Raw genomic sequence first — 27,671 nt, forward strand, 5'->3', positions numbered from 1 at the left:
CAGAAAATAAATACAAATGTATTGCTTGGAAATTCGGAGACATGTTGTCAGTAGTTTATACTGTAGAATAAAAGAACAATTTACATTTCACTCAAAAATATACCTAGAAAGAGAAAAATCAGAAAAACTGACAATTTTGCAGTGGTCTCTCAGTTTTTGCCAGAGCTGTATATACCAGCCTATATCCATGATATGTGGTCTGGTAAAAGTGTCGCTGTATTTCTCCCATGTATGTGATAATATTCGATTACTACATTGTCTAATTATGGTGTGGTGGTATTAGGCTATGTTCGCACGTTGCGTTTTTTACCGCGTTTCTGCAGCGTTTTTGGCAGCAGCGTTTTTGGGCAAAAACGCATGCGTTTTTGATTTCCAGCAAAGTCTATGGGAAAAGCAGAAATCCTGTCTGCACTTTGCTTTTTTTTCAGCAGCGTTTATTTTGCATATTTGTGGTCAAAAAACATGCAGAAAAAGAAGCAGCATGTCAGTTGTTTTTGCCATTTCTGCAGCGTTTCCTTAACATTGGAGTCAATGAGAAATGGCAAAAAGCAACCAAAATCACAATTCCTGCGTTTTTCATGCTTTTTACCTGCTTTTCAACTGCGTTTTTGGCTCCAAAAACGCATGCTTTTCTGGCCAAAAATTAATGGGTTCTAATGTTCCTTTACACACACACAATAACCGAAAATTTAAATGTAAAAAAATAATAAACTTTAGCTATTTTTCTGTTAAAATGTGCATAACCACTATTATTACATTAAAATTGATAATTTCCCATATAATTTTATTAAAAGTTAATTTTATACTTTTTTTCTCTTTTTTCATTCTTTTTGACTAATTCAACTTTATTTCTCAGTGTCTTGATCTCAAAAATGCATCTGCAGAAACGCAGGTGAAAACGCAGGTAAAAAGCGCTAAAAACGCGGTAAAAACGCATGCGTTTTTAGCGCTAAAAAATGGTCAAAAGCCATTTGGTCAAAAACCAAGGGAAGGAAAACGTGCACAATAAACTGCAGGTACTCCGACGCAACGTGCGCACATAGCCTTACTGTCTTGTATGTGATTGGATTTGATCACCATGTGTAGGTAAAATGTTTCTGGTCATAGTGTCTCGGTATTTCTTCCTTGTATGTGCCTGTATTCGGTCACTATGGGGTGGTAATATGTTGACTGGTCATTGTGTGGCGGTATTTCTCCCTTGTATGGGGTATTATTGATCTTGGTATAGTTGATTATGTTATGTATGGAGGTCAGTTTTGCTCTCTGATATCAATATGGGAAAGATTATTTATTTCCAATTTCCTGTTTTATACTGCTAAATTGGCTTTGACTACGTCTTCGGCGGGCTTTGCACATTACGACATCGCAAGCCGATGCTGCGATGTCGAGTGCGATAGTCCCCGCGCCCGTCGCAGGTGCGATATCTTGTGATAGCTGCCGTAGCGAATATTATCGCTACACCAGCTTCACATGCACTCACCTGCCCTGCGACCGTCGCTCTGGCCGGCGACCAGCCTCCTTCCTAAGGGGGCGGGTCGTGCGGCGTCATAGCGACGTCACACGGCAGGCGGCCAATAGCGGCGGAGGGGCGGAGATGAGCAGGATGTAAACATCCCGCCCACCTCCTTCCTTCCGCATAGCCGGCGTGAGCCGCAGGATGCAGGTAAGGAGATGTTCCTCGCTCCTGCGGCTTTACACACAGCGATGTGTGCTGCCGCAGGAACGAGGAACTACATCGTACCTGTCGCGGCACCGGCATTATAGAAATGTCGGCGAATACACCGATGATACGATAACGATGCTTTTGCACTCGTTCATCGTATCATCTAGGATTTACACACTACGATGTCGAAAGTGACGCCGGATGTGCGGATTTGACCCCACCGACATCGCACGTGCGATGTTGCAACGTGCAAAGCCGCCCTTCATCTCTACAGTGTGGCTCTCAACCAACTTTCAAAGTCAAATGTGGCTCTCAAGGTAAAAAAGCTTGGGGACCCCTGACTTACAGGGCATTATTTACATAGGCTCTGCTTTGTAACTCAGATTCTGACAATAACACTAAGGGCTGATTTTTAAACCTAGTTGTTAAAGGAAAATTGGAAGAACAGAGAGTGGTAGTGCAGGGAGTTTGTTTCTTCCTGCTCTGCTGCAGATATTAACTATGTTGGTGCTCTGTGCACACCGATATAGTTAACAGTGGCAGTAACTCCAGGAGGGTCCCTCTGATCTCAGGTCTTGGGGCCCAGACTACTTGGCCCTCTTTTCATGTTGTCATGCCCCTGTGGGCGTGATAACATGATTTCCATGAAGCGGCTTCACCATCAGCTCCTAGAAATTTTGCGCATGTGTCCTGGCTTCAGAGAGACATACTGCGCATTATTGGAAGTGCAGAAGCTGTTTTTCCAATTGTGCAGTGTTCCTCTCTGAAGCCAGGACATGTATACCCAGCTTCAGAAGTGAAGTGACTCTGCCGAAACGACCGCAAGATTTCCAGAAGCTGGCGGTGACGTCGGCTCTTGCAAATCATAGTGTCACGAACACAGGGGAGTGATAACATGGAAACAGGGCCGACCAGTCTGGTCAAATAACACCCCATCGACTAGTCAAAGCCTTAATTATCAGAAGAACAGCGCAATTTAGAAGTCCTTTTTTTAAACATTGATTTTATTCAATAACATCATACAGGGAGGGAATTTTGACATACAGATATGAATGCTGCGGAATTGGAAGGCATAGGCGACCTGACAGGCTTAATTTTAGATTTTAAACAAGCATTTATCTCTTAACTCTTCAGCTTATTCCAGGTGTGTTTGTATATGTAGCCATGGCCAAAAGTGTTGGCACCCTTGAAATTGTTCCAGAAAATTAAGTATTTCTGTGAGAAAATTATTACAATTACACATGTTTTATGATACACCTTTATTTCCTTTGTGTGTATTGGAACAACACAAAAAATCAGAGGAAAAAAAATAAATCAAATTGAACATATTACACAATCCTGGTAAAATGGGCTGGACAACATTGTTGGCACCTTTCCAAAATTCTGGGTAAATAATTAATTTTGTTTCCAGCATATGATGCTCAAAGTGTGGGCAATATGAAAATCATACCTGAAACTAGATAAAAAGGGGAGAAGTTGACTCAATCTTTGCATTGTGTGTTTGTGTGTGCCATACTAAACATTGAGAACAGGAAGAGGAGAAGAGAATGGTTTGAGTACTTGAGAACCAAAATTGTTGAAAAATATCAACAATCTCAAGGCTACAAGCCCATCTCCAGAGATCTTGATGTTCCTTTGTCCACGGTGCTCAATATAATCATGAAGTTTACAACCCATGGCACTGTATTTAATCACCCTGGACATGGACGAGAGAGAAAAACTGATGAAAGGTTGTACCACAGGATAGTCTTGATGGTGGATAAGCAGGAGATCCAGGAGGACACCACTGCTGACACAGATACATAAAAAAAACTAGACTGTAGTTTGTCAAAATGTATGTGAGTAAGCCAAAATCCTTCTGGGAAAGTATCTTGTGGATAGATGAGTCATAGATAGTGCTTTTTGGAAAAGCACATCATTCTACTGTTTACCGAAAACGGAATGAGGCCAACAAAAAACTGAACACTACCTACAGGCCATTATGGAAGTTCAAAGATGTTTGGGGTTGTTTTGTTGCCTCTACAACTAGGTGCCTTTACTGGGTGCAAGGAATAAAGAAATCCAGTGTTAGAAAGCTGGGCTTGCTGCTAGGTCATGAGTCTTCCTGCATGACAATAACCCCAAACATAGTTCTAGAAGCACCCAGAAATGGAAACAAAGCACTGGAGAGATCTGAAATGGACAACAAGATAAAACATCGCATTCCCCTCGGACCAATTCTAGCCTGTGTGTCAGCGCACATGAGAGATTATTTTCTCAGCCCTAATCGGACCGAGAAAACAATCGCAGCATGTTGCGATTATAAGCGGAGACTCTTTCTCTCGCACCCATTCAAGTGAATGGGGCGAGAGAAAAATCGCACTGCACTCGCGGTACACCGGTGTACTGCCAGTGCAGTGCGAGAATGGCAATAGCCGACTACGCAGGAGAGAGGGAGAGAAATCCCTCCCACCCCTCCTGAGTGCCGGCCCGCCCCCCCGCAGCTGAGGTCTGCTCGCACGAACGGACCTCAGTTGCAAGGACACACGCATGACACTCGGCTCTGCTGTACTGCCAGCACGAGCCGAGTGTCATGCAAGTGGATCGCAGTAGTCCCCGTGTGGCCCCAGCCTAACAGTGTGTAGCATGAAGTGTGTGTAACATAGTGTGTAGCTTAGAGTGTGCTTGTAACATACAGTATGTATGTATATGTGTGTAACATACAATGTGTAGCATGGAGTGTGTGTATAACAGTGTATGTGGCGTGAAGAATATAGGAAACACTGTGTGTGCGCATGTAACATTGTGTAATGGTGTGCGCATGGTAACAACAGTGTGTAGCATGAAGTGTGTAACATGCAATGTGTATGCGTGTGCGTGTAACATACAGTGTGTAGCATCGAGTGTGCGTGTAACATAGTATGTGTAGCGTGAAATGTTTAGCATCCAGCTTGTGTGTGTAAGAGTGTGTAGCATGAAGTGTGTGTAACATAGTGTGTAGCTTAGAGTGTGCGTGTGTGTAACATACAGTGTATGCATGTGTGTAAAATACTGTGTGTATGCGTGTGTGTTTAACATACAGTGTGTAGCATCGAGTGTGCATGTAACATAGTGTGTGTGTGTGTGTGTGTGTGTAGCGTGAAATATTTAGCATCCAGTTTGTGTGTGTGTGTGTAACAGAGTGTAGCATGAAATGTGTGTAACAGTGTGTAGCTTAGAGTGTGCTTGTAACATACAGTGTGTATGCATATGTGTGTAACATACAATGTGTAGCATGGAGTGTGTGTATAGTGTGTGTGGCGTGAAGAATATAGCAGACTCTGTGTGTGTGTGTGTGTGTGTGTGTGTGTGTGTGTGTACGCGCGCATGTAACATACAGTGTGCAGCATGAAGTGTGTAACATGCAGTGTGTATGCGTGTGTGTGTGTGTGTGTGTGTGTGTGTGTGTGTGTGTGTGTGTGTGTGTGTGTGTGTGTGTGTGTGTGTGTGTGTGTGTGTGTGTGTGTGTGTGTGTGTGTGTGTGTGTGTGTGTGTGTCCATCACACCATCTGCTCAGTATTATGCTCTCAGTTGCCAGGCTACCTGCTCTATGCTGTCACACTTGACTGCTTAGTTGTACGTTAGCAGCATTATCCCAGACATACTGTGGGGGCTGGAGGGGTGGGGAGAACTGTAGTCACGATTAAGCCATCTGCAAGTATGGGGGAGGGAATGAAAAAGGTGGTGAGTTTGAGGCAGGGTGGGGGGCATAGAGAGCAGCCGTCACCCAGAGAGGGAAATGACACTCAGGATTAGACTGATAACACCATCTGCTGGTACAAAGTATGAAGCTCGGGCCCTGTAATGTAGAACTGTCAGATTCAGGCTAATAAAGGAACGGTAAAACACAGGTCATGTTGGGTCCAAATACTGTGCTGTAACGAGTATACTTTAGCTAAGATTATTGTCAATGCCTTATTCGGTTCTTCCCAAACAGTAAGTTATCCCCTATCCATTTTAACTTCTGATTGCTGGCTGTCCATCCACTGGGACTCCTAGCAATCCCCAGAATAGGGCTCTGTTACCCAGGGGACTGGGCTCAGCACAAGGTCTCAGTCTTGAATAGAGCGAAGGTTAGTATCCTCGACCTCCACTCCATTCATTGTCTGTGGAAGTTTCGGAATCAGTTGAGCTCTGTACTCGTCTTTCTCTGACAGTCCCATAGACAATGAATGTAGTGGAGATTTTGCCTTTAAGATGGGGCTATAAAGAGCTGGGTGCCTAGGTTGCAGAGCCCTATTTTCAGAATCACTAAAGGTTCCCAACAGGGGCGTAAATAAAATAATGGGAACCCTTACAAAAAGTCTGAATTGCGCCCCCCTCAGAAAAAAATATTCAGTGGTATAGACGAGGTCATGGCATAGAGGTGCAACCAGAGAAGGACATCACTTTTAAAGACAACACGCACACAAAAATAGCGGCTTGACTGAAGTTTCTTAGTGTTCCTACTAAATAAGATATCCCGCTTATGACCCTATACAGAATGATCCTCTATACAGTTTAATGCCCCCCAAAACTGCCCTCTACACATGGTATGATACCCCCACTGTGACTTCCTCCATACAATGTTCCCTCACAGTAACACCAGCGGCATAGTATGATGCTTCCATAGTGACTCCAACAAAGGATGATGCACCAACAGTGGCCCCACCACAATATGATACTGCTCACAGTGTGCCCAACATAACATGATACTGCTCACAGTGTGCCCAACATAACATGATACTGCTCACTGTGTACCCAACACAATATGATACTGCTCACAGTATCCCCAACATAATATGATACTGCTCACAGTGTACCCAACACAATATGATACTGCTCACAGTGTACCCAACACAATATGATACTGCTCACAGTATACCCAACACAATATGATACAGCTCACAGTGTACCCAACACAATATGATACTGCTCACAGTATGCCCAACACAATATGATACTGCTCACAGTATCCCCAACACAATATGATACTGCTCACAGTATCCCCAACACAATATGATACTGCTCACAGTATCCCCAACACAATATGATACTGCTCACAGTATCCCCAACACAATATGATACTGCTCACAGTATCCCCAACACAATATGATACAGCTCACAGTATGCCCAACACAATATGATACTGCTCACAGTATCCCCAACACAATATGATACTTCTCACAGTATACCCAACACAATATGATACTGCTCACAGTATCCCCAACACAATATGATACAGCTCACAGTATACCCAACACAATATGATACTTCTCACAGTATACCCAACACAATATGATACAGCTCACAGTATACCCAACATAATATGATACTGCTCACAGTATGCCCAACACAATATGATACAGCTCACAGTATACCCAACACAATATGATACTTCTCACAGTATACCCAACACAATATGATACTGCTCACAGTATCCCCAACACAATATGATACTGCTCACAGTATCCCCAACATAATATGATACTGCTCACAGTGTACCCAACACAATATGATACTGCTCACAGTATTTCCAACATAATATGATACTGCTCACAGTATACCCAACACAATATGATACAGCTCACAGTATGCCCAACATAATATGATACTGCTCACAGTATCCCCAACACAATATGATACTGCTCACAGTATACCCAACACAATATGATACAGCTCACAGTATGCCCAACACAATATGATACAGCTCACAGTATACCCAACACAATATGATACTTCTCACAGTATACCCAACACAATATGATACTGCTCACAGTATGCCCAACACAATATGATACAGCTCACAGTATACCCAACACAATATGATACTTCTCACAGTATCCCCAACACAATATGATACTGCTCACAGTATGCCCAACACAATATGATACAGCTCACAGTATACCCAACACAATATGATACTTCTCACAGTATCCCCAACACAATATGATACTGCTCACAGTATGCCCAACACAATATGATACTGCTCACAGTATACCCAACATAATATGATACTGCTCACAGTATGCCCAACACAATATGATACAGCTCACAGTATACCCAACACAATATGATACTTCTCACAGTATACCCAACACAATATGATACTGCTCACAGTATGCCCAACACAATATGATACAGCTCACAGTATACCCAACACAATATGATACTTCTCACAGTATCCCCAACACAATATGATACTGCTCACAGTATGCCCAACACAATATGATACAGCTCACAGTATGCCCAGCACAATATGATACTGCTCACAGTATCCCCAACACAATATGATACTGCTCACAGTATCCCCAGCATAATATGATACTGCTCACAGTGTACCCAACACAATATCATACTGCTCACAGTATCCCCAACATAATATGATACTGCTCACAGTATCCCCAACACAATATGGTACTGTTCACAGTATCCCCAACACAATATGATACTGCTCACAGTGTACCCAACAAAGTATGAAGCCCTACAATGTCCCCAACAGTTCCCCTCTGTGCTCCCTTGATACTCCCATACTATGATGTCAGCACAGTACATGTTCCCTCACCAGTATGATGACCGCACAATACATACATCCCACACGCAGTATTATGCTCCCTCATTGACTCCCTGTAGTATGATCCCCCACAGGGTGCCTCCAACACAAGTACTGACTGTTAAAGTAAAAAACAAAAAATTGCGGACCCTATCTGCTGGAGATGTGGTTCGGGGGAGGGTGAATGTTTTCTGGTGCTGCCCTTCTTTGTGGCGGTTTTGGTCAGATGTGGGGGAGGTAATCAGACTGATGACCGACACGAGTGAGACACTGTTCATTTTCCAGTCTTCGGAGTCCCCGGCTCCTATATACAAGCGTTCCTTGCTAAGATTCCTCCTGGTCATGGCTGCTAGGTCTTGCATCCCACTTGGCTGAAAGTCAGTGGGTCTCAAGGGTAAATAACCTATTGAATATAGAGGATTTGAGGTCCTCTCTTAATGATCAACATGATGATTTTTGCAGGACATGGTTTCCTTGGTTGGAGTTTATTTACTCGACTGATTATACAAGATTGTTCTCTGATCCACATGAGTCCCCCGATGGGTGGTGTGATGGTCTTGGAGGAACTCCCCTTCCCCCTCTTTTTTTCTCCCCTCCTCTCTCGCTCCCTTCTTCCCCCATTCATCCCTTCTGCCCTTCTCTTCCTATTTGTTTTCTATTCTCTCTAGGCTTCATTTCCTCTTTCTCTGCTCTATTTTCTATTTTCTCTGTATTGGGTTGATTCTAAAATGTTTAATATTGGGCCAGACTCGATTGGTTGAGAGGATGGGGCTTGCTTATGTGTGCTGATTGTCAGGATACATGTTAGTGTATAGTCCTCGATATAGTTTATGCAGCTCCGTGGGGAGCAAGAGGTATCCATTCATGTTATGAGTCTGTCTTTAAAATAAAGAATTTAAAAAAAATTGCGCTTCCCAATGCATTGCTCCAGCCTGTGCTGTGTGTGGACGGAGGATTTGGTCACAGTCGCATTCTAGTGATGTCATCGCACCTACTGCATTGAGTTGCATAGGTTGAATTGTGGAGCAAAGAGCTAATGGCTCACTGTTCCACCATTTTATTCAGCTGTTGAAATTAAGATCCTGGGTTGGGGCAGGCGGGACGGTGCCGTTCGGCTTCAATTCTCAAGACCTATATTGTTTGATGTACTGTTAATGGTGGTACACCACTGGATCCCAATTAACGACCCCCAAGATATTAGTATCTTAGGAATAACCCTTCAAGAGAGTTCTCCAATTTTGTTATTTACTTACATATTTCTGTAAATAACAACATCAATAGAAGCTAGGAGCTTGAACCCACATTCATCACATTCATGCCCTCAACAAAAGGACTCTCTAAGGCTAGTTTCACACTACGTCTTTTTAACATCCGCTGAAAACGTTTTTTTAGCGGAAGTACGGATCCTGCTTTTACAGCAAATAACGTATGCAAACGCATATGTTATTTTGCAGGATCCTGCACTGGATGTTAGGGGCGGGCAAAGGAGTCATGTGATCGGGAGTGAGGGGAACTAGACTGGGAGGAGGCTTCTGACAGCTGCATACGCTGGTAACCAAGGTAAACATCGGCCTTGGATACCCGATATTTAGCTTGGTTACGAGTGTCTACAGCTGCGAGAGACCGACCCTGTACCGGGCATGCTCAGTAGAGAATCAGGATCCTGTTATAACGCCACTGAACGACTTTTGGTAGGCAGGATCCAGCACTCATTGACATGCATTGCAGCTCGCGGCGCAATGTCAAGGATCCTGTGACATACGTTAATTTGACAAAGCCAAAAAACGCTACATGTTGCGTTTTTGAAACATGTTAAATTAACGCACAATGACGGATCCTGCGTCTAACGGACGCAAACGAATGCAAACGGAAGTGGACGCAAGTCCATTGAAAATGCATTAAACACAAAACGGATTTGCACAGGATCCGTACTTCCGTTAAAAAAACGTTTTCAACGGATGTTAAAAAGACGTAGTGTGAAACCAGCCTTAGGGTACTTTCACACTTGCGTTATTTTCCTTCCGTTACAATCCGCCCTTTTGGGAAACAGCGGAATCCGTTAACGGATTCCGCTGTTTACCATAGACTTGTATGGGTAACGGATTGTACCAAAAGGAGCTGCGTTGCTTCCGCTGGGCGACGCTCCGTTGCTTCCGCCCAGCGGGAGGAACGCAGCATGTAACGTTATTTTGAGCAGCGGAATCCTCTGGATTTCACTGCGCATGCTCTTTTTTTTTTTTTTTTTTTTTTTTTTTTTTTTTTAAATCAAACTTTATTTTGGCTCGCGGTGGCCGAACGTTCAGCTGAGCGCCCGGCCGTCGGCAAGCGACAGCGCTCAGCTGAATGACCGGCCACCAGCATGCCCGGCCGCCGGCAAGTCACAGCGCTCAGCTGAGCGCCCGCCCGCCGGCATGCCCGGGCGCCGGCAAGTGACAGCGATCAGCTGATCACCCGGCGGCCGGCTGCAGGGAGCGATCAGCTGATCACCCGGCGGCCGGGAGCGATCAGCTGATCACCCGGCAGCCGGCTGCAGGGAGCGATCAGCTGATCACCCGGCGGCCGGGAGCGATCAGCTGATCACCCGGCGGGCGGGAGCGATCAGCTGATCACCCGGCGGCCGGCTGCAGGGAGCGATCAGCTGATCACCCGGCGGCCGGGAGCGATCAGCTGATCACCCGGCGGCCGGGAGCGATCAGCTGATCACCCGGCAGCCGGCTGCAGGGAGCGATCAGCTGATCACCCGGCAGCCGGGAGCGATCAGCTGATCACCCGGCGGGCGGGAGCGATCAGCTGATCACCCGGCGGCCGGCTACTGGGAGCAATCAGCTGATCACCCAGCGGCCGGCTGCAGGGAACGATCAGCTGATCGTTCACTATAGTCTGCCGCTGGTAAAACCGGGAAAAAAAAAAAAAAAAAATCAAAACGAATTGCGTTGTTTTGCAGCATCCGTTGCATCCGTTGTGTCACTATATGCAACACATCCGTTGCATCCGTTACACAACGCAATGCAACGGATACCGTTCAACGCAAGTGTGAAAGTAGCCTTACTTGTCCCCACAACATAGTAATCCTTCTGATTAATTGGATCAAATACAGTTTTAGCTCTAGAAACAAGGAATTCTAAAGATGTATGACTTGTTTCCTATTTTTCTTAAATTATAGCGGTTCTCCACAGCAGATCTTTATATTGTATATACAGTAGATGCCAAAATGGCATTTAAAGCGTACTTCTGTACACTCTGTTACTGGGTTTTGCTCATGACATGCGTTTCGGACCACCAGAATCTGTACAGCGTCCTGCTACTAGCCTGCAGTCTTAGACCTCTTTCACACGTCCGTGTCTCCGGTACGTGTTTGGTCTGTTTCCTCAAGTACCGGAGACACGGGCACACGTAGATCCATTAAAATCAATGGGTCTGCGCTCACGTGCGTATTCTGCCATGGACCGTGTGTACGTGTGGAGCATACGTCTGTCCGTGTGCTCCACACGTAGACATGTTCGTTTTTTTCCGGCATCACGGGTGTTACATGACCCGCATACGGACCACATGGAGGTGTTCTGTGTGACACACACCGGAGAAAACACACGTGTCTGTAAAAAAAATAACAAAACTTTACTCACCTTCTCCAGCCCTCCTGTCTCTGCCGCTGCTGTCACTTGCTGCCGACCGCCACTCATTATGCTCATTGCATATTCACTTTACTGCGGGCTGGAAGCAGCAGCAGCGGGCAGTCGGCAGGACCGGAGACCGAAGATCAGCACCACGGAGAGCAACGCCAGGGACAGGTGAGTAGAAAGTTCCCGTTCTCCGTGTGTTATCACGGATAACACATGGAAAACACACGTGTGCCATACACATGGCACGCGGAGGACAATACGCACCTTTGACACGTCCGTGAAAAACGTGCGTGATTTTCACGGACATGTGAAAGAGGCCTTAAATGTGTGAAAAAGAACGTCATCTTACAGCGTTCACTCCCGCCCTGAAGATGGTAGCTAAGAGCAATGAGCAAGATGCTGTCTGGCGTCGTGCAGCCCGTAGCACAGACTTTGGGTGGTCTGTACTGCAGGTTATCAACAAAAATGCATAATAAAGTGAATTAAGAGAATGCTTATACAAGTCACTTCTTGTGAAACTGGAGGTATGAGCATGGCGAGCTTTGAAGGTCTACTGGATTTAAAAAGATATGTATTGATATTTTTTTTTGATAATTAAGTGGCTTTTATTTTCACCATGAATAATTTATTTTTTTCAGGAGATTAGATTTCTAGAGCTCTAGTGATGCTTGTCACTACTCAAAATCAGTGTTTTCCCCTATAGCAAACCACCACTTTGTCAAGTATTGTAAGTAGATCGATATGAGATAGATACATATTAATTATATATGAGATAGATATAATATATCACAAAAGTGAGTACACGCATTACATTTTTGTAAATATTCTATTACTAGATGGTGGCCCGATTCTAGCGCATCGGGTATTGTAGAATATGCATGTAGTTTGGCATGTGTCACGTTGCTAAGGCCGCAGTCTGGTATCTAAGGGGCCTGCCCGCACCACTCCCTCAGAAACACCCACATCCAATCCGAAGGCAGCTGAGCAGAGAGGTGGACGGTACATGCCAAGGAGGCGTGACCAATCAGCGACGCAGGATTTCCATTACAGACAAAATTGGACAATTATATATAGATATCTTTTCATGGGACAACACTGAAGATAGGACACTTTGATACAATGTACAGTAGTCAGTATAAAGCTTGTATAACAGGGTAAATTTGGTGCCCTCTAAACAACTCAACATACAGCCATTAAAGGGAACCTGTCACTAGTTTTTTGCCCTATAAGCTGCGGCCACCACCAGTGGGCTCTTACGCTATGTGCCCACGGGGAAAGTGTCCTGCGGTTATATCCACAGGACATTCCACAGGAGCTCCCAGAATACCGCAGCACAACTTTGTCTGTTTCCATGCTGCGGTTTTATTGCGGAATGTCCTGCGGATATGCTGCGGTCAATCTGCATTGAGGATATAGTACCATGGCTTCGGCACTGCATCCTCAATGCAGAACAAGTGCTGCAGTGATCGGAGAGTTCATACCTCCATCACGCAGCACTTCTCTCCGGCCGTGTCTGTCTGCACATTGCAGGAGAAGGTGGGCAGGCCTAAACTAGCTCTGGCTGTCACATGACCGGAGCTCGTGAAGGCCCTGCCCACCTCCTGCTCCTGGCTCCACCGCGCTCCTCTGCAGTGGAGGAAGTGACTCTGGTGTCTTCGATCAAGGCAGGTTAGTATGGGATCATGTGGAAAAATCAGGGCACAGCACTCCCAAAATGCCATAGAAATGGTTGGGGACTCGCTGTACTGCAGATTTTTCAAAAATCCGCGGGATTTCCGCGAATTTTCCGCAGTGTGGGCACATAGCCTTATATACAGCATTCTAACCTGCTGTATATAAGAGCCCAGACCCTGTGTAGAACATAACAAACACTTTATAATACTCACATAGAAGGTTGCTCCGGTGCACAACGGTTGGATGGGTGGCGCTGGTCTCCGGTCCTGGCGCCTCCCATTTTGGCCATCTTGGTCTCCCATATTCTGAAGCCGCAGTGCATGACGCGTCTACGTCATACACACGCGCCGGCATTGAGGTTCGGCGCAGGCGCACTTTGATCTGCCCTGAGGGACTATATACTATACGGTAGATATAAGATAAATACGGTAGATAGATATAAGATAGATACGGTAGATATATAGATACGGTAGATAAATATAAGATAGATAACGGTAGATAGATAGATTGGTAGATAAACAAATATGATAGATAGATATACGCGGTAGATAGATAGAAGATAGATGGGTTCCACGCCTGATTTGTTGGTTGATGAAGTATTTTGTACCTTTTGTAGTTTTACTTAAACTAATTCATACAGAATGACTGACCAAATGGGAGCGTTAGACATATCACTGAAGGATAGCATTCTGTAGAGACAGCACAGGGCAGATACCGTGGACTGTTTGTAGAAGCTGAAGTCATTCAGTTCATATTGACTTAATGTAGCATAAATCCCATCTAAAAGGCTGCACTGCCATAGTGTGAGTGCTAGATAGCAGAGGGAGTGACGCACGTCTGTATATTCCTAGCAGCCCTTCATATATCCATCACCTGCAGCAAGGATCGCTGGGCTAGCTCACCCCTCCAAGTCTGATCAAGCTCCGGGAATATAGATTGCCTTGGTTAGACACTATTAAGCCTCATTGGGAGGAACACTTCATTACCGGTTCAGAGGGGGCATTTAGCATGTGGCTATGAGCGCAGAATTGGTTGGGAGGGGTGACACATCTTCTTTTATTAGATGTCTTAAGACTGATCATATTTTAGACATGTAAACCGGGAGACCGGCTAGAAGAGCTAGTTGCTGCTAGATTAAAAATCATAATATAGTGTAGATGTTGTGCCCTTGGGAAATTAAAGATAAGCAGTCTTTAAATGACAGGCTGTCTCCTCGGCTGATAAAAATGTATTAATGCGGCCGAGACAAAGGTCTCTTTAATTCACCATTTCACATTACAATCCTTTGTTATACTGGAACTAATTTCAAGTTGGTTGTCGAGCAAATTAGCAGCAACTGAAGTTTTAATGCAGGAAAATCACAGCTATTATACTGCACATAATAGGCTTTCCTTGAATAATCCTGACTCAATCTGCCAAAGTTCAATGAAGATGTTTTAGAAGAAACCTCCTTGTAGTAAATAGTATTGTATAATGTTAGTTTTCACAGAACATTTGTCCAAACCACGAGAGAAAACAGCGCTGAATATTGTACAGCGTCCTGTCAGCTGATAGACAAGGCTATAAGAAACATGTCCCGTCTGCCATTATAAGGAAAACTTGGATGATGTCTGCTTCTGCTGAGTGTGCGCTTTCTGAGAAATGGTTTCTCCAAATGGCAGGCTTATTGGCCATCTTATGGGTATCTGCACAATGAAGTTCCGATTTATCAAACTGTTTTCTCTAAAAAAAAACAGGCGAAAACACTGAAAAGTTGCAAAGTTTATGTGTGGCTCCCCTGAGGCTTCAGTCTCCACAGAGTATCGCACCCAAATTTGGGTGTAATGCTAAACCCGGATCCTGAAGAGGTTAGTCCCGGTTTCACCACACTACACACTCAAATACACACCAGGTTGCCCTGTTCCCACTGGGGACTGTGCTAGGGTAGGGTAATAAAGGGGTCGCCGACAGAGTGGCATTTACAGGATGCCCTCAAACAGGGGCCCCAATCCCACTAGCTTAGGACCTGGGAGGGGGGGGAGGTGCAGCCAACAGGGGGAGTCAGGAGCCATCACAATAGTCTAGAAGAGTTCTCCAGCAGGAGAGCAAGGGAGCAGTCGCATCTACTGGTGCTCCGGTGGGAAGGAGGAGAAGTTTACACGATTACCGTGGGGATATTGAACCTGCTCCCCACGGAATCAACGCCACGCCGGGCGGCAGGCCCTAGGGAAGATCATCCTTCACGTTGGTTTTCCAGAATCTGCCTGGACGGGGAAAGTTTCAAGCCTCCCTGTCCACACAGCGCCCGACAGCACAGTGCCATATAGGATCCGGGGTCTCGCTTCACCCGATATCGGAACCGCAGCACCTGCAGATAGGGACAAGAGTACATCTCGTGAAACCCAGGGTCCCCTCGTAGCTTCAAGCCAGGGGATCCACAAACAGGCGTTACAAAGAGGAATCCCACTGAACACACAAACTGGACTGATCTCTAACGGGTTCGGGTTCGACGGAGCACATCATAGCAAGTGACTGGTATTACCCGGGTGAGCGGCACAGTAGTAAAAGTGAGTAAACAACCTGGAACTGCAGTCAAAGACTCTGACTCTTTATTACCGGTACTGCTGCTCCGTGCCGCCATTACTACTCCCCTCATCATCCTCCCCGGGGCCTGCTCCACCTGTGGGAAGTGATACCATCCATAGCTGCTACCACCCTCTGCCCCGGAGGACAGCGACAGTTGCGGTGGCCCATTCCCTGGCCACATACCACAGTTGGTATCACGACATTCACCTCACTACTACCCCCATCATATCTTTCCTGCCATCTTCTGTACGCCTCGTGGCATTGGAGCCGGGCTAGGCCGCCCGTGACGACGACAGTTGATGGCCCGGTGACGAGTAGGTTAACCACTTGCCCTGTGGGGCGCTACATATCTACAAAACAAAGTTGTGCAATAATTAAACAACTTTTGATGTTTTCACGTCGGCTTCGGGCAGCTCCACCAACATGGGCAAACCTAGGGAGGGGAAGACAGGGTGTAGCTACATTTAACCATCAAATACATGAAAAATGGCAGAGTTTCTTAAACCTGAACTATTAATCCAGTCCAACTCTGCAGTAACATTTCTGGCCAGGCCACGGATAAGCTGCACCAACTTCATTAAGTGGATTTCACACATTTTATTCCTGCATGTTACATTAAAACTGCATATGAGACCCTAGTCTTAATTAATCAGGACCTAAATATTTTGCACAATTTTTGGAACAGAAACTGAGCTGAAACTAATTTTTTAAGAATTTGGAGATATTCCGCACAGTTTTCCGCTCCCCAAAAAAATATTCAAAAATTCAATGTGCACACACCCTTAGGGTGTCTTTATTCCGATGGCATATCCACTGGGATTTTCCTAGGCAAAGGCGCTTAAGGAAACCGCTTGCGGTCTTTTACTGAAATGGCTTTGCTGGCGATTCTTTCTTCGTTTCTTGAGGCGTCTTTTTCCTATTGCTTTAATTGTAAAGAATTGGCGGCTTCCAAATAACGCTGCCTTCAGAATGAACATGCTACTTCTTTTAACTGCTTCAAGAAGAATTTATAAGAAGTAAAGGCCACTTTACACGCAATGACATCGCTAACGAGATGTCGTTGGGGGTCACGGAATTCGTGACGCACATCCGGCCTCGTTAGCAACGTCGTTGCGTGTGACACATACGAGCGACCGCTAACGATGCAAAATACTCACCAAATCGTTGATTGTTGACACGTCATCCATTTCACAAATATCGTTACTGATTTTGGACGCAGGTTGTTCGTCGTTCCTGAGGCAGCACACATCGCTACGTGTGACACCCAAGGAACGACGAACAACACCGTACCTGCGTCCTCCAGGAAACGAGGTGGGCGTGACTTTCATGCGGCTGCTCTCCGCCCCTCTGCTTCTATTGGACGCCTGCCGTCTGACATCGTTGTGACGCCGCACGAACCGCCCGCTTAGAAAAGAGGCTGTTCGCCGGCCACAGCGACGTCGTTAGGAAGCTAAGTATGTGTGATGGGTACATGTGATTTGCCTGTGACGCACCAACGACGGGGGCGGGTGCGAACGCTAGCGACATCGCTAGCGATGTCGCAGCTTGTTGAGCCCCCTTTACAAAAGATAAAACATGCACAGCAATATTGTTTGTAAATTGCCTTGTATATGTTCATTTTTGTGGTGATTTTACAACACTTTTTATAGGGACTTTATTAGCACAGGATGACCGTTCACACCAACACAGGCGTTTGTGCATCATGACAGAGCTACTCATTTAAATTCACCTGCCCACCTGCTTGTTTTCCCTCAATCTCCACCCTCCTCTCTTCAGAGAAGGGAGGAGATAAATAGAAAACAAGCAGGTGGGATGGAGTATTTAAATGATTAGACACGCCATGAGGTACGAAGGTCTGTACTTGGTGGGGACAGTCATCCTGTGCTGATACGAGTCCGTTAAGGTGAGATTCTAGCAGAATCTGCATAAAAAAGATGTTGTGTGTACATGCTTGTAGATAGGGTTGTTACCTACAGTGGATATAAAAGGTCTACACAACCGTGTTAAAATTAAGGTTTTTGACATGTAAAACTATCATACCAAGACGTATCATATCAGAACTTTATTCACTATTAATGTCATCCTTGCACTGTACAATTCAATTGAAAAACAAACTGAAGTCTTTTTTGGTGGTGGAAGAAAACTAAAGAACTAAAATAATGTAGCTACATAAATATGAATACCATTGAGCTTATACTTTCTTGAAGTACCTTTGAATTACTTACATGGCAGATCTAGAATTGGCATTCTTTACACACCTTTCCTTGCAGTAGCGCTTCAAATCTGTCAGTTTGCAAGGGCATCTCAATCTCTCAGCCCTCTTCAGGTCAACTCACAGAATTTCAGTTGGATACAAGTCTCTACAAAGCCATTTTTGGTTGATTTGGAGGTATAATCAGGGTCATTGTCATGCAAAAAGGTGAAATTTCTCTTCATCTTCAGCTTTTTAGCAAAGACTTGAGGGCTTTGATGCAAAATTGGGTGATATTTGGAACTGTTCATAATATCTTCACTATGACTAAATCCCCAGTTAGAGCTGTTGAAAAAAAAAAACCCAAAGAATAATGCTGCCTCCACTATGCTTCACTGTGGGGTGGGTACAGTGTTTTTTTTTCATAATGCATAAAGCACAGTGTTGGCTTTGTGAAAGAGAAAAACCTGTTACGTCAGCTCACCAGCTCCATATGGACATTCTTGTGGTAGTTGCAGTGCACAAAAGGAACACAGCTCCCACATAAAAAAAGTCTTTCTTTTTTTTTATAAAACATCATGTTTATTAATACATCTTAAAAAAGTTCATAGATAAAATTACAATAGAAACGCTTGGCCAAAGTGTTGGCTTTACACCATACATAGTTTTTGGATTTAAGACCAAAACAGTTAACCTTCGTCTCATCAAACTATAACACGTTTTCTCATAGTCTTTTGGCAGACTTAATTTAGGTTTTGGGAAAACATAAAAGTCATCTGTCTTGCCACATACCCCATAAGCCAGACATATGGAAAATATGGGAGATTCTTGTCACATGCAGTACACAACTAGTACTTGACAAAAATTCCTGCAGCTCCTTTAATGTTGCAGTAATTTTCTACTCGTCTTTCAATCAATTATTAAGGTCCAGTCCACTAGGCAACAACCATTTTAATTGTAAGTGTACATGTCTGTTATTTAGTCGTTACTGTATGAGTTTGTTACTTTGGTAGGGTATTTATGATCCCATGCACGGTTGACAGCCAAAGAGGAAGATATAAGTTGCCAAGGTTGATTATATTTTCACTTCTGTTTGAGAGGTCAAATTGTGGCAGCTTTATTATAAAGCATGCACCTTTAATAACTGTCTCCATTCTAATGCATGGGAAAATCTGAACAAAAACGCACTGATAACATGGCACAAATACAGGTTTTTACCACTGCGATTATCCTGGAAGAGATGCAGAAATTTCTGCACCAAATCCTAAACGTACACATACCCTTACTCTTCTTATACTTTGCATTTGTACAAGCCTGTGCTATGTTATCAACGACATTTACACCATGAAGAATATGATTTTTGCAAATACTGTTTTTTGTTTAGGCCAATAATCACAGATATTTCATTATTTCATACAGGAGCAGAATACAGTTGGGATGTCAAGACCTGCTGGACCCATGCAACAGTCTGTGCCAGGAGCAAGTGGAAACCCAGGGGCTCCGGGCTTCATGCCTAGCCAGCCTCAAGCCGCAATGATGAAACAGATGCTTATAGAGCAACGGGCTCAGCTACATGCGATGGAGCAGCAGAAGCAGCAGTTTCTCAGGGAGCAGAGACAGCAACAACAGCAGATACTAGCTGAGCAGGTGAAGTAATATAAGCTTCTTATCTCTGGGCACTACTGTCTTCATGATTCTTCATTGGATTAATAAAGCCATCTGTAATTTTACTGTTTGATTTGAATCCTTACGCTACTGCTTTAATAGCATGGTATGTGTGATACTCTTCACTGTACACCTGATTAAAGGGTTACACACACACTGTCAGCCCCCATTTCCTACATAAAATTTTATATATACATATATATATATATATATATATATATATATATATATATATATATATATATATATATGTGTATATATATATGTGTATATGCACACACATTTGTGAAAAGTTTGTACACACCTGTTCACACAATGGTTTTCTTTGTTCTTTTTGGAATGTTCACATTGTAAATTCAGTCTTGGGACAACAAGACCATGAGTGAACATGCATGGAGAGACATTGAAGCACACTTGGAAGGAGTAAAGAAATGTTTGAAACATCTTAGAATATGTCAGTGGTTCCCAAACCCCAGTCCTCACGACCCCTAACATGTCATGTTTTCAGGATTTCCTTAATATAGTACAGGTGATGCCTTGATAATGATTACATAACCTGTTCATTAGTAAGGAAATCCTGAAAACATGACTTGTTGGGGGCCCTGAGGACTGGAGTTTGGGAAACACTGGAATATGTGATAAACCTTAGATTCTTGAAAGTACCCCTCTTTTACTTTGATGACTGTTTTACACCCCCCTTCTCTGAAGCAACAACAAATAGTCATCTGGAACAGTCTTGAAGGTGTTCCCAGAGGTGCTGAGCAATTGTTGGCTGCTTTAATTTCACTCTCTCGTCCAACTCATCCCAAACAATCTCAATTGGGTTGAGCTTGTGTCATTGTGGAGGCCATGTTATCTGACGGAGACATCCATCCCTCACCTTCTTGGTCATATAGCCCTTGCATACCCTAGAGGTGCGTTTAAAGTAATTGTCCTGAAACAACACAAATGATGGCTCTCGTAAGTGAAAGCCAGAGAAGATAGTACTTCATTGCAGTGCTATGCTGTGGTGACCTTGATGGGTAAGTGTGTCTTGAATTTGGAAAAAGGTCACAGTGTCACCAGCAAAGCATCCCTACATCATCACACCTTTCCCACTATGCCTAATGGTGGGCACCAGATATGTAGAAGCAAAAGTAGTTCAGACCCCAAAATGTCAAATTTTGACTCATTAGACCACAGTACATTTCTCTAATGTCCAGCTTTTGTGTTGCTTGTCTCTTCTTGTTTGTGGTCCTTGGTAGTGACTTCCTTGCTGAAATGTGACCATAAAGACTTGCTTCTCACTTTTTACTCTGGACAGCTGTTGTTGAAATGTGTCTGCTGCTTGATGCCTGTACATCATTTATGAGGTCTGTCAATTTGCGGTTTCTAACACTGGCTACTCTACTCTGATAAACTTATCCTCCGCAGCAGAGGTAATTATTTATTTATTTTTCAATCAAACAAATTTCATTAGGCACAATATAGCCATAACAAATCATGGCATCATACGAATATAATATATATCAAGGTTCACAATATTCTTCATACTCGTATAACTAAAAACAGCCTATCCCTTTTACCCCCCTTCCCGCCTCATCCGACTATCCCTATAACTAAATCACCTGGTGAGAAAAATTTGCACTCCAAGTCATACTTTAAATCCACTCACCCCAGAACATATGAAGCAAATCTGCACCTTGGACATTTATCATCAGTTCTAAGTTTGATTTTAAATAACACTTTTGGGGTTCTGTAGACCCTGTGGACCTTCTCTGAAAAGTGCTTTAACCCCTTAACGACCGCCGATACGACTTTTAACGGCAACAAATTAGGGTACTTCTTCCAAACCGCCGCTTTTTAACGGTGGTCGGAAAAAACGGTCTAGCGCCCCCCAGAGTCAGAAAATTTCCGGGGTCTCAGCTGCCGGGGGTAGCTGAGACCCTGGAGATCATGATTCTGGCCGGTTTTTCCGGTCCCCGCTCACCTGATGACCGGTATACACCGTATACCGATGATCAGGTTACAGTAAATGACCGCGCCGGTAAAAAATGATTTATCTCCCATCTGGCATGATCAAACATGTCAGATGGGAGATAAATCTTTTTCCCGGTTCCCTCCGGTCCCCTCGGTATCCCCAAAGTGCCCCCCCCCAACCCCCAACCCCCTCCCGAAAATCCAAGATGGCCGCGCGCACCGGCGAGCACAGCAGCGAGCCGGCCGCATTTCCCCCTTTCCTATGGTTTCTGTCGCATGTGCCATAACACATGCGACAGAAACCTGCTCCCCAGGCCCTGCTGGGTCCCCCCCTATCCCCCCCGGTGTTCCCCGGTGTCATACATACCTGTCGGAGCGCTGATCCCCCGCGGCCCCCTCCTCCGGCTCCTTCTCAGCAGACGCCGGTCACATGTGCCGAGCAGCTGACAGCTTCCTGTGTTCAGGACGCTTTCTGCTGCTCGGCACTGTGCAGCTGTGACCCAGGGAGGGTGGGTGCAGATTCTTTGCACCCACTCTCCTCAAATGGAGGGTCTGCCCTCCTAGAAAATGGGGGATACGTTCCCTGAACGTGTCCCCCATATTCTAGAAGGTCCAGAGTCGACGTGGGACGTCCAAATGGATTACAGTGGATTTTTTTTTCTTTTCTTTTCAATAAATTGGTCAATCAGGGAATGTTTTGGGGAGTGTTTTTTCAAATAAATTTTTTTTTGTTGTCAATTTTTTTTTTATTACTGTCAATTAGTTATGTCGGGTATCTGATAGACGCCGTGACATAACTAATTGCTGGGCTTGATGCCAGGTGACATTACACATCTGGTATCAACCCCATTTATTACCCCGTTTGCCAACGCACCAGGCGCGGGATGAGCTGGGGCGAAGCGCCAGAATTGGCGCATCTAATGGATGCGCCACTTCTGGGGCGGCTGCGGCCTGCTATTTTTAGGCTGGGAAGAGTCCAATAACCATGGCTCTTCCCACCCTGAGAATACCAGACCCCAGCTGTCAGCTTCACCTTGGCTGGTGATCTAATTTGGGGGGACCCTATGTTTGTTTGTTTTTTTTAATTATTTATTTATAAATAATTAAAAAAAAAAAAACAGCTTGGGGAGCCCTCCAAATTGATCACCAGACAAGATGAAGCTGTCAGCTGTGGTTTGCAGGCTACAGCTGTCTGCTTTACCCTAGCTGGCTATCAAAAATAGGGGGGACCCCACGTCATTTATTTTAATTATTTTTTTTTTCTTTTTGGGCTAAATACAAGGCTAGGCACCCTTTAGTGCCACATGAAAGGCACTAAAGGGCGCCAGCTTAGAATATGCAGGGGGGTGGGACATTATATATGTTTGACATCTATCCATTCATCCATTGTAGCATTTTAGGCTATGTGCCCACAATCAGGGTTTGCAGCGTTTTGGGCGCAGAGTGTTTTCCCTGCGTCCATAACGCTGCGTTGTGCAGTAGAAGCACAGTGGAAGGATTTTTAGAAATCCCGTGCCCACTGTGCTTCTTTTCTCCGCAGCATAAACCGACCTGTGGCGCAGCTTCCCGAGCCTCACCATGTCAATTTATGCTGCGGAGATGAGTGTGCTCTGCAGGTAGCATAGAGCTCCACAGCAGCCTGAACCCAAATCGTGGGCATGGGCAGCTGCGTTCTCCCGTGGACAACACTCACATCTCTGCAGGAAGGCTGACACTGTATACTAGACGCCGTGTCGCTGGATCATGGCCACATAGCCTAAAAGAGAGAAATTTGTTGCTACAGCAACATTTTTGTGAAGTACCTGTGGATTCAAAATGCTTACTATACTCCTGAATAAAATCCTTGAGGGGTCCAGTCTCCAAAATGGAGTCACTTGTGGGGGGTTTCTAATGTATAGGTACCCAACAGGCCCTGCTAATGTGACAGGGTGCGCGCAATTTATTTCAACTTTTCCAAAATTCAAATGGTGCTCCTTCCATTCCAAGCCCTGCCATATATCCAAACAGAGGTTTTTGGCCACATATGGGGTATCCCTGCGATCACAAGAAATTGGATAACAACCTGTGGGGTCCACGTTTTGTTGTTGCCTCTTGAAAAAGTGAGAAATGTGATGCTAAAGAAACATTTTTGTGAAAAAAATGAAAATTTTCAATATGGCAACCTAAGCTTATCAAATTCTGTGAAGTATTCGTGGATTCAAAATGTTCAATATACACCTAGATAAAATCCTTGAGGTTTCTTGATTCCAGAATGGGGTCACTTGTGGGGGGCCTCCACTGTTTAGGCACTTTAGGGGCTTTCCAAATGCGACATAGCGTCCACTAATTATTCCAGCCAAATGTTCAGTCAAATTGCACTCCTTCCCTTCCAAGACCTGCCGTGTGCCCAAACAGTTGATTTCCACCACATATAAGATATCACCAAACTCAGGAGAAATTGCAGAATACATTTCATGGTGATTTTTTTCCTGTTACCCTTGTGAAAAAAAAGCTACCTGGTTGAAGTAACAATTTTGTGGTAAAATTTTATTTTTTTATTTTCATGGCTCAACGTTATAAACTTCTGTGAAGCACCTGGGGGTTCAGGATACTCACCAAACATCTAGATAAATTCCTTGAGAGGCCTAGTTTCCAATATGGGGTCACTTGTGGTGGTTTTTTGCTGTTTACGTACCTTAGGGGTCCTCCAAATGCAACATGGTGCCCGCAATCTTTTTCAGCCAAATTTCCTTTCCAAAATTCAAATATTGCTCCTTTCGTTCCAAGCCCTCCCATTTGTCCAAACAAAGGTTTCAGACCACATGTGAGGTATCACCGCGCTCATAAAAAAGTGGGTAACAAACATTTGGGTCACATTTTTGGAATTACCTCTTGAAAAAGTGAGAGAATTGATGCTAAAGCAACATTTTTGAGAAAAAAAATTACAATTTTCAATATGACAAAGTAACGTTATCAAAATCTGTGAAGTACCTGTGGGTCCAAAATGCTCCAAAATGCCCCTCGATAGAAGCCTTAAGGGGTCTAGTTTCCAAAATGGGGTCACTTGAGGGGGGTTCCTGCTGTTTAGGTACCTTAGGGGATCTGTAAAAGCAACATGGTGCCCGCAATCTGTTTCAGCCAACTTTGCTTTCCAAAATTCAAATATTGCTCCTTTCATTCTGAGCTCTCCCATTTACCCAAACAAAGGTTTCTGACCACATGTGGGGTATCGGCGCGCTCATAAGAAAGTGGGTAACAAAGTGTGAGGTCCAATTTTTGGTGTTACCTCTTCAAAAAGTAAGAAAATTAGTGCTAAAGTAACATTTTTAGGTAAAATGTTAATTTTTATTTTTTTCATTCCATATTACTTTAGTTCCTGTGAAGCATCTGAAGGGTTAATAAACTTCTTGAATGTGGTTTTGAGTACCTTGAGGGGTGCAGGTTTTAGAATGGTGTCACTTTTGGGTATTTTCTGTCACCCAGGCCTCTCAAAGTCACATCAAATGGGATGTGGTCCCTAAAAAATTGGTTTTGTAAATTTTGTTGAAAAAATGGGAAATTGCTGATGAACTTTGAACCCTTCTAACTTCCTAACCCCAAAAAAATTTGTTTCAAAAATTGCGCTGATCTAAAGTAGACAAGTGGGAAATGTTATTTATTAACTATTTTGTGTGACATAGCTCTCCGGTTTATGGGCATAAAAATTAAAAGTTTGAAACTTGCAAAATTTTTAATTTTTTTGTCAAATTTCAGATTTTTTCACAAATAAAATAAAAAAATATCATCCTAAATTTACCTCTAACATGAAGCCCAATATGTCACGAAAAAACAATCTCAGAATCACTGGGATCCATTGAAGCGTTCCAGAGTTATAACCTTATAAAGTGACACTGGTCAAAATTGCAAAAAATGGCCTGGGCATTAAGTACAAATCTGGCTTCGTCCTTAAGGGGTTAATGGACTCTAGAATACTTTCTCATTTATCTGCGGTAATAGGACCAACATCTCTCTCCTACCCTAAGTTTGTACTACACATAACACAGGTAATTTTTGATTGTCCTTTCCTAGAGCCGTCCTCATAAGAGCAAGTTTTATTATAGCGATTAATGGATTTCATGACTGAACTGTCTTTAATTAATGATAGACTTTAACTTCTCTTAACTTAATGGGAGGTTCTTGATATATTTTGGATTATAACTATTATGGATCGGTGTACCAACATTGCCCCTGCAAAACTCACCTGATAGTCACAAACACTGCATACCTGGTCATTGGAAGGCATTCCGGTTAAATACCCTATTAAGCTACTTGAGAGAATGCCAAGGAGTGTATTTTGAGGAATATAGAGTTGAACCCATATTCAGGCTTGTTTCACGTGTTTTGTTTTACTCCTCATTTCTTTGTGATCCTTAATGGCTTTGCTGCGACAAAGGAAACCATTGCATGAATAGGTGTGTCCAAACTTTTGACTAGTACTGTAAATCTAATCTCTTTTTTTCATACAAAAAAATATTTTTATCAGGATAGAAGACAAAATATTTGCATCTGTCATGCTGTGAAAAATGTGAAAACCAAACAACGTTTTGGTTTAATGAAGCTTTCTATGAAGCAGCAGTGCCCTCTAGCAGTCATATTTAGTTCCATTCATATTTTCTCATGCAATCTGTATAGTTACTGTTTTAAACGTATTACATGCTGTGTGCCGATCCGTGCAGGAGTGTCTAATGTATTTGTGGATCTTTAACTTGAGAAGGTGTTGTAAAGGAACAGTAGCAGAGATAAGCAAATATGCAACTTTTTACTGGGTCAATCTCCAACCTCAATACCTTGGCAACCACAATGCTGATTTTAGTAGTCAATACCTTTTTAACCTTCGTCAGGCTGCATAATTTTACAACGTTAACAGCGACCCCTTATCTCGGAAGGTGGTGGAGATATTTTATTAAAATTTGGCCAATATATTCTGGACCAAAACTGCAGAGATGTCACAAAATTTCAGCCCTCTACGGCTTTTGGAAAAAAAAATGTATTGCAATTTTAAAACGGAATAGTTATAATTGTACCTATTCAGCCGGACAAAGGTTAAGTTTCCTAACCACTTTGGGTGGATAACAGTTTAACCCCTTCAGCGCCGGGGCACTTTCCGTTTTTGCGTTTTTGTTTTTTGCTCCCCTTCTTCCGAGAGCCGTAACTTTTTTATTTTTCCGTTAATCTTGCCATATGAGGGCTTGTTTTTTGCGGGACAAGTTGTGCTTTTAACTGAAACCATAAGTTTTACCATATCGTGTACTTGAAAACAGCAAAAAAATTCCAAGTGTGGAAAAACTGCAAAAAAAAGTGTGATGGCACAATAGTTTTTGGGATGTTTTATTCAAGGTGTTCACTATATGGTAAAACTGATGTGTGGGTATGATGCCTGAGGTCGGTGCGAGTTTGTAGACACCAAACATGTATAGGTTTACTTGGATCTAAGGGGTTAAAAAAAATTCACAAGCTTGTCCAATAAAAGTGGCAAACGTTTTGCGCCATTTTCCGAAACCCGTAGAGTTCTCATTTTTTGGGATCTATGGCTCAGTGACAGCTTATTTTTTTGCGTTTCTGACATTTCTAATGGTACCATTTTTGCACAGATGCTACGTTTTGATCGCCTGTTATTGCATTTTGCGTAAAACTTGCGGCGACCAAAAAACGTAATTTTGGCGTTTGGAATTTTTTTGCCACTACGCCGTTTACCAATCACATTAATTGATTTTATATTTTGATCGGGCATTTCTGAACGCGGCGATACCAAATATCTGTATATTT

General features: G+C 43.7%; 1 protein-coding gene across 2 annotated transcripts in view; it reads left to right on the plus strand.

Annotated features, from left to right (window-relative positions):
- Positions 1-27,671, plus strand: part of MAML3 (mastermind like transcriptional coactivator 3) — a 413,137-nt gene that overhangs the window by 360,679 nt on the left and 24,787 nt on the right. For both annotated transcript variants that reach the window (XM_075348467.1, XM_075348477.1), the window contains exon 3: positions 19,683-19,910. In XM_075348467.1, coding sequence (XP_075204582.1) covers positions 19,683-19,910 — 228 coding nt within the window. The remainder of the gene's footprint in view (positions 1-19,682; positions 19,911-27,671) is intronic.

Source organism: Anomaloglossus baeobatrachus, chromosome 1, assembly GCF_048569485.1.
Source record: "Anomaloglossus baeobatrachus isolate aAnoBae1 chromosome 1, aAnoBae1.hap1, whole genome shotgun sequence".
Taxonomy (NCBI): domain Eukaryota; kingdom Metazoa; phylum Chordata; class Amphibia; order Anura; family Aromobatidae; genus Anomaloglossus; species Anomaloglossus baeobatrachus.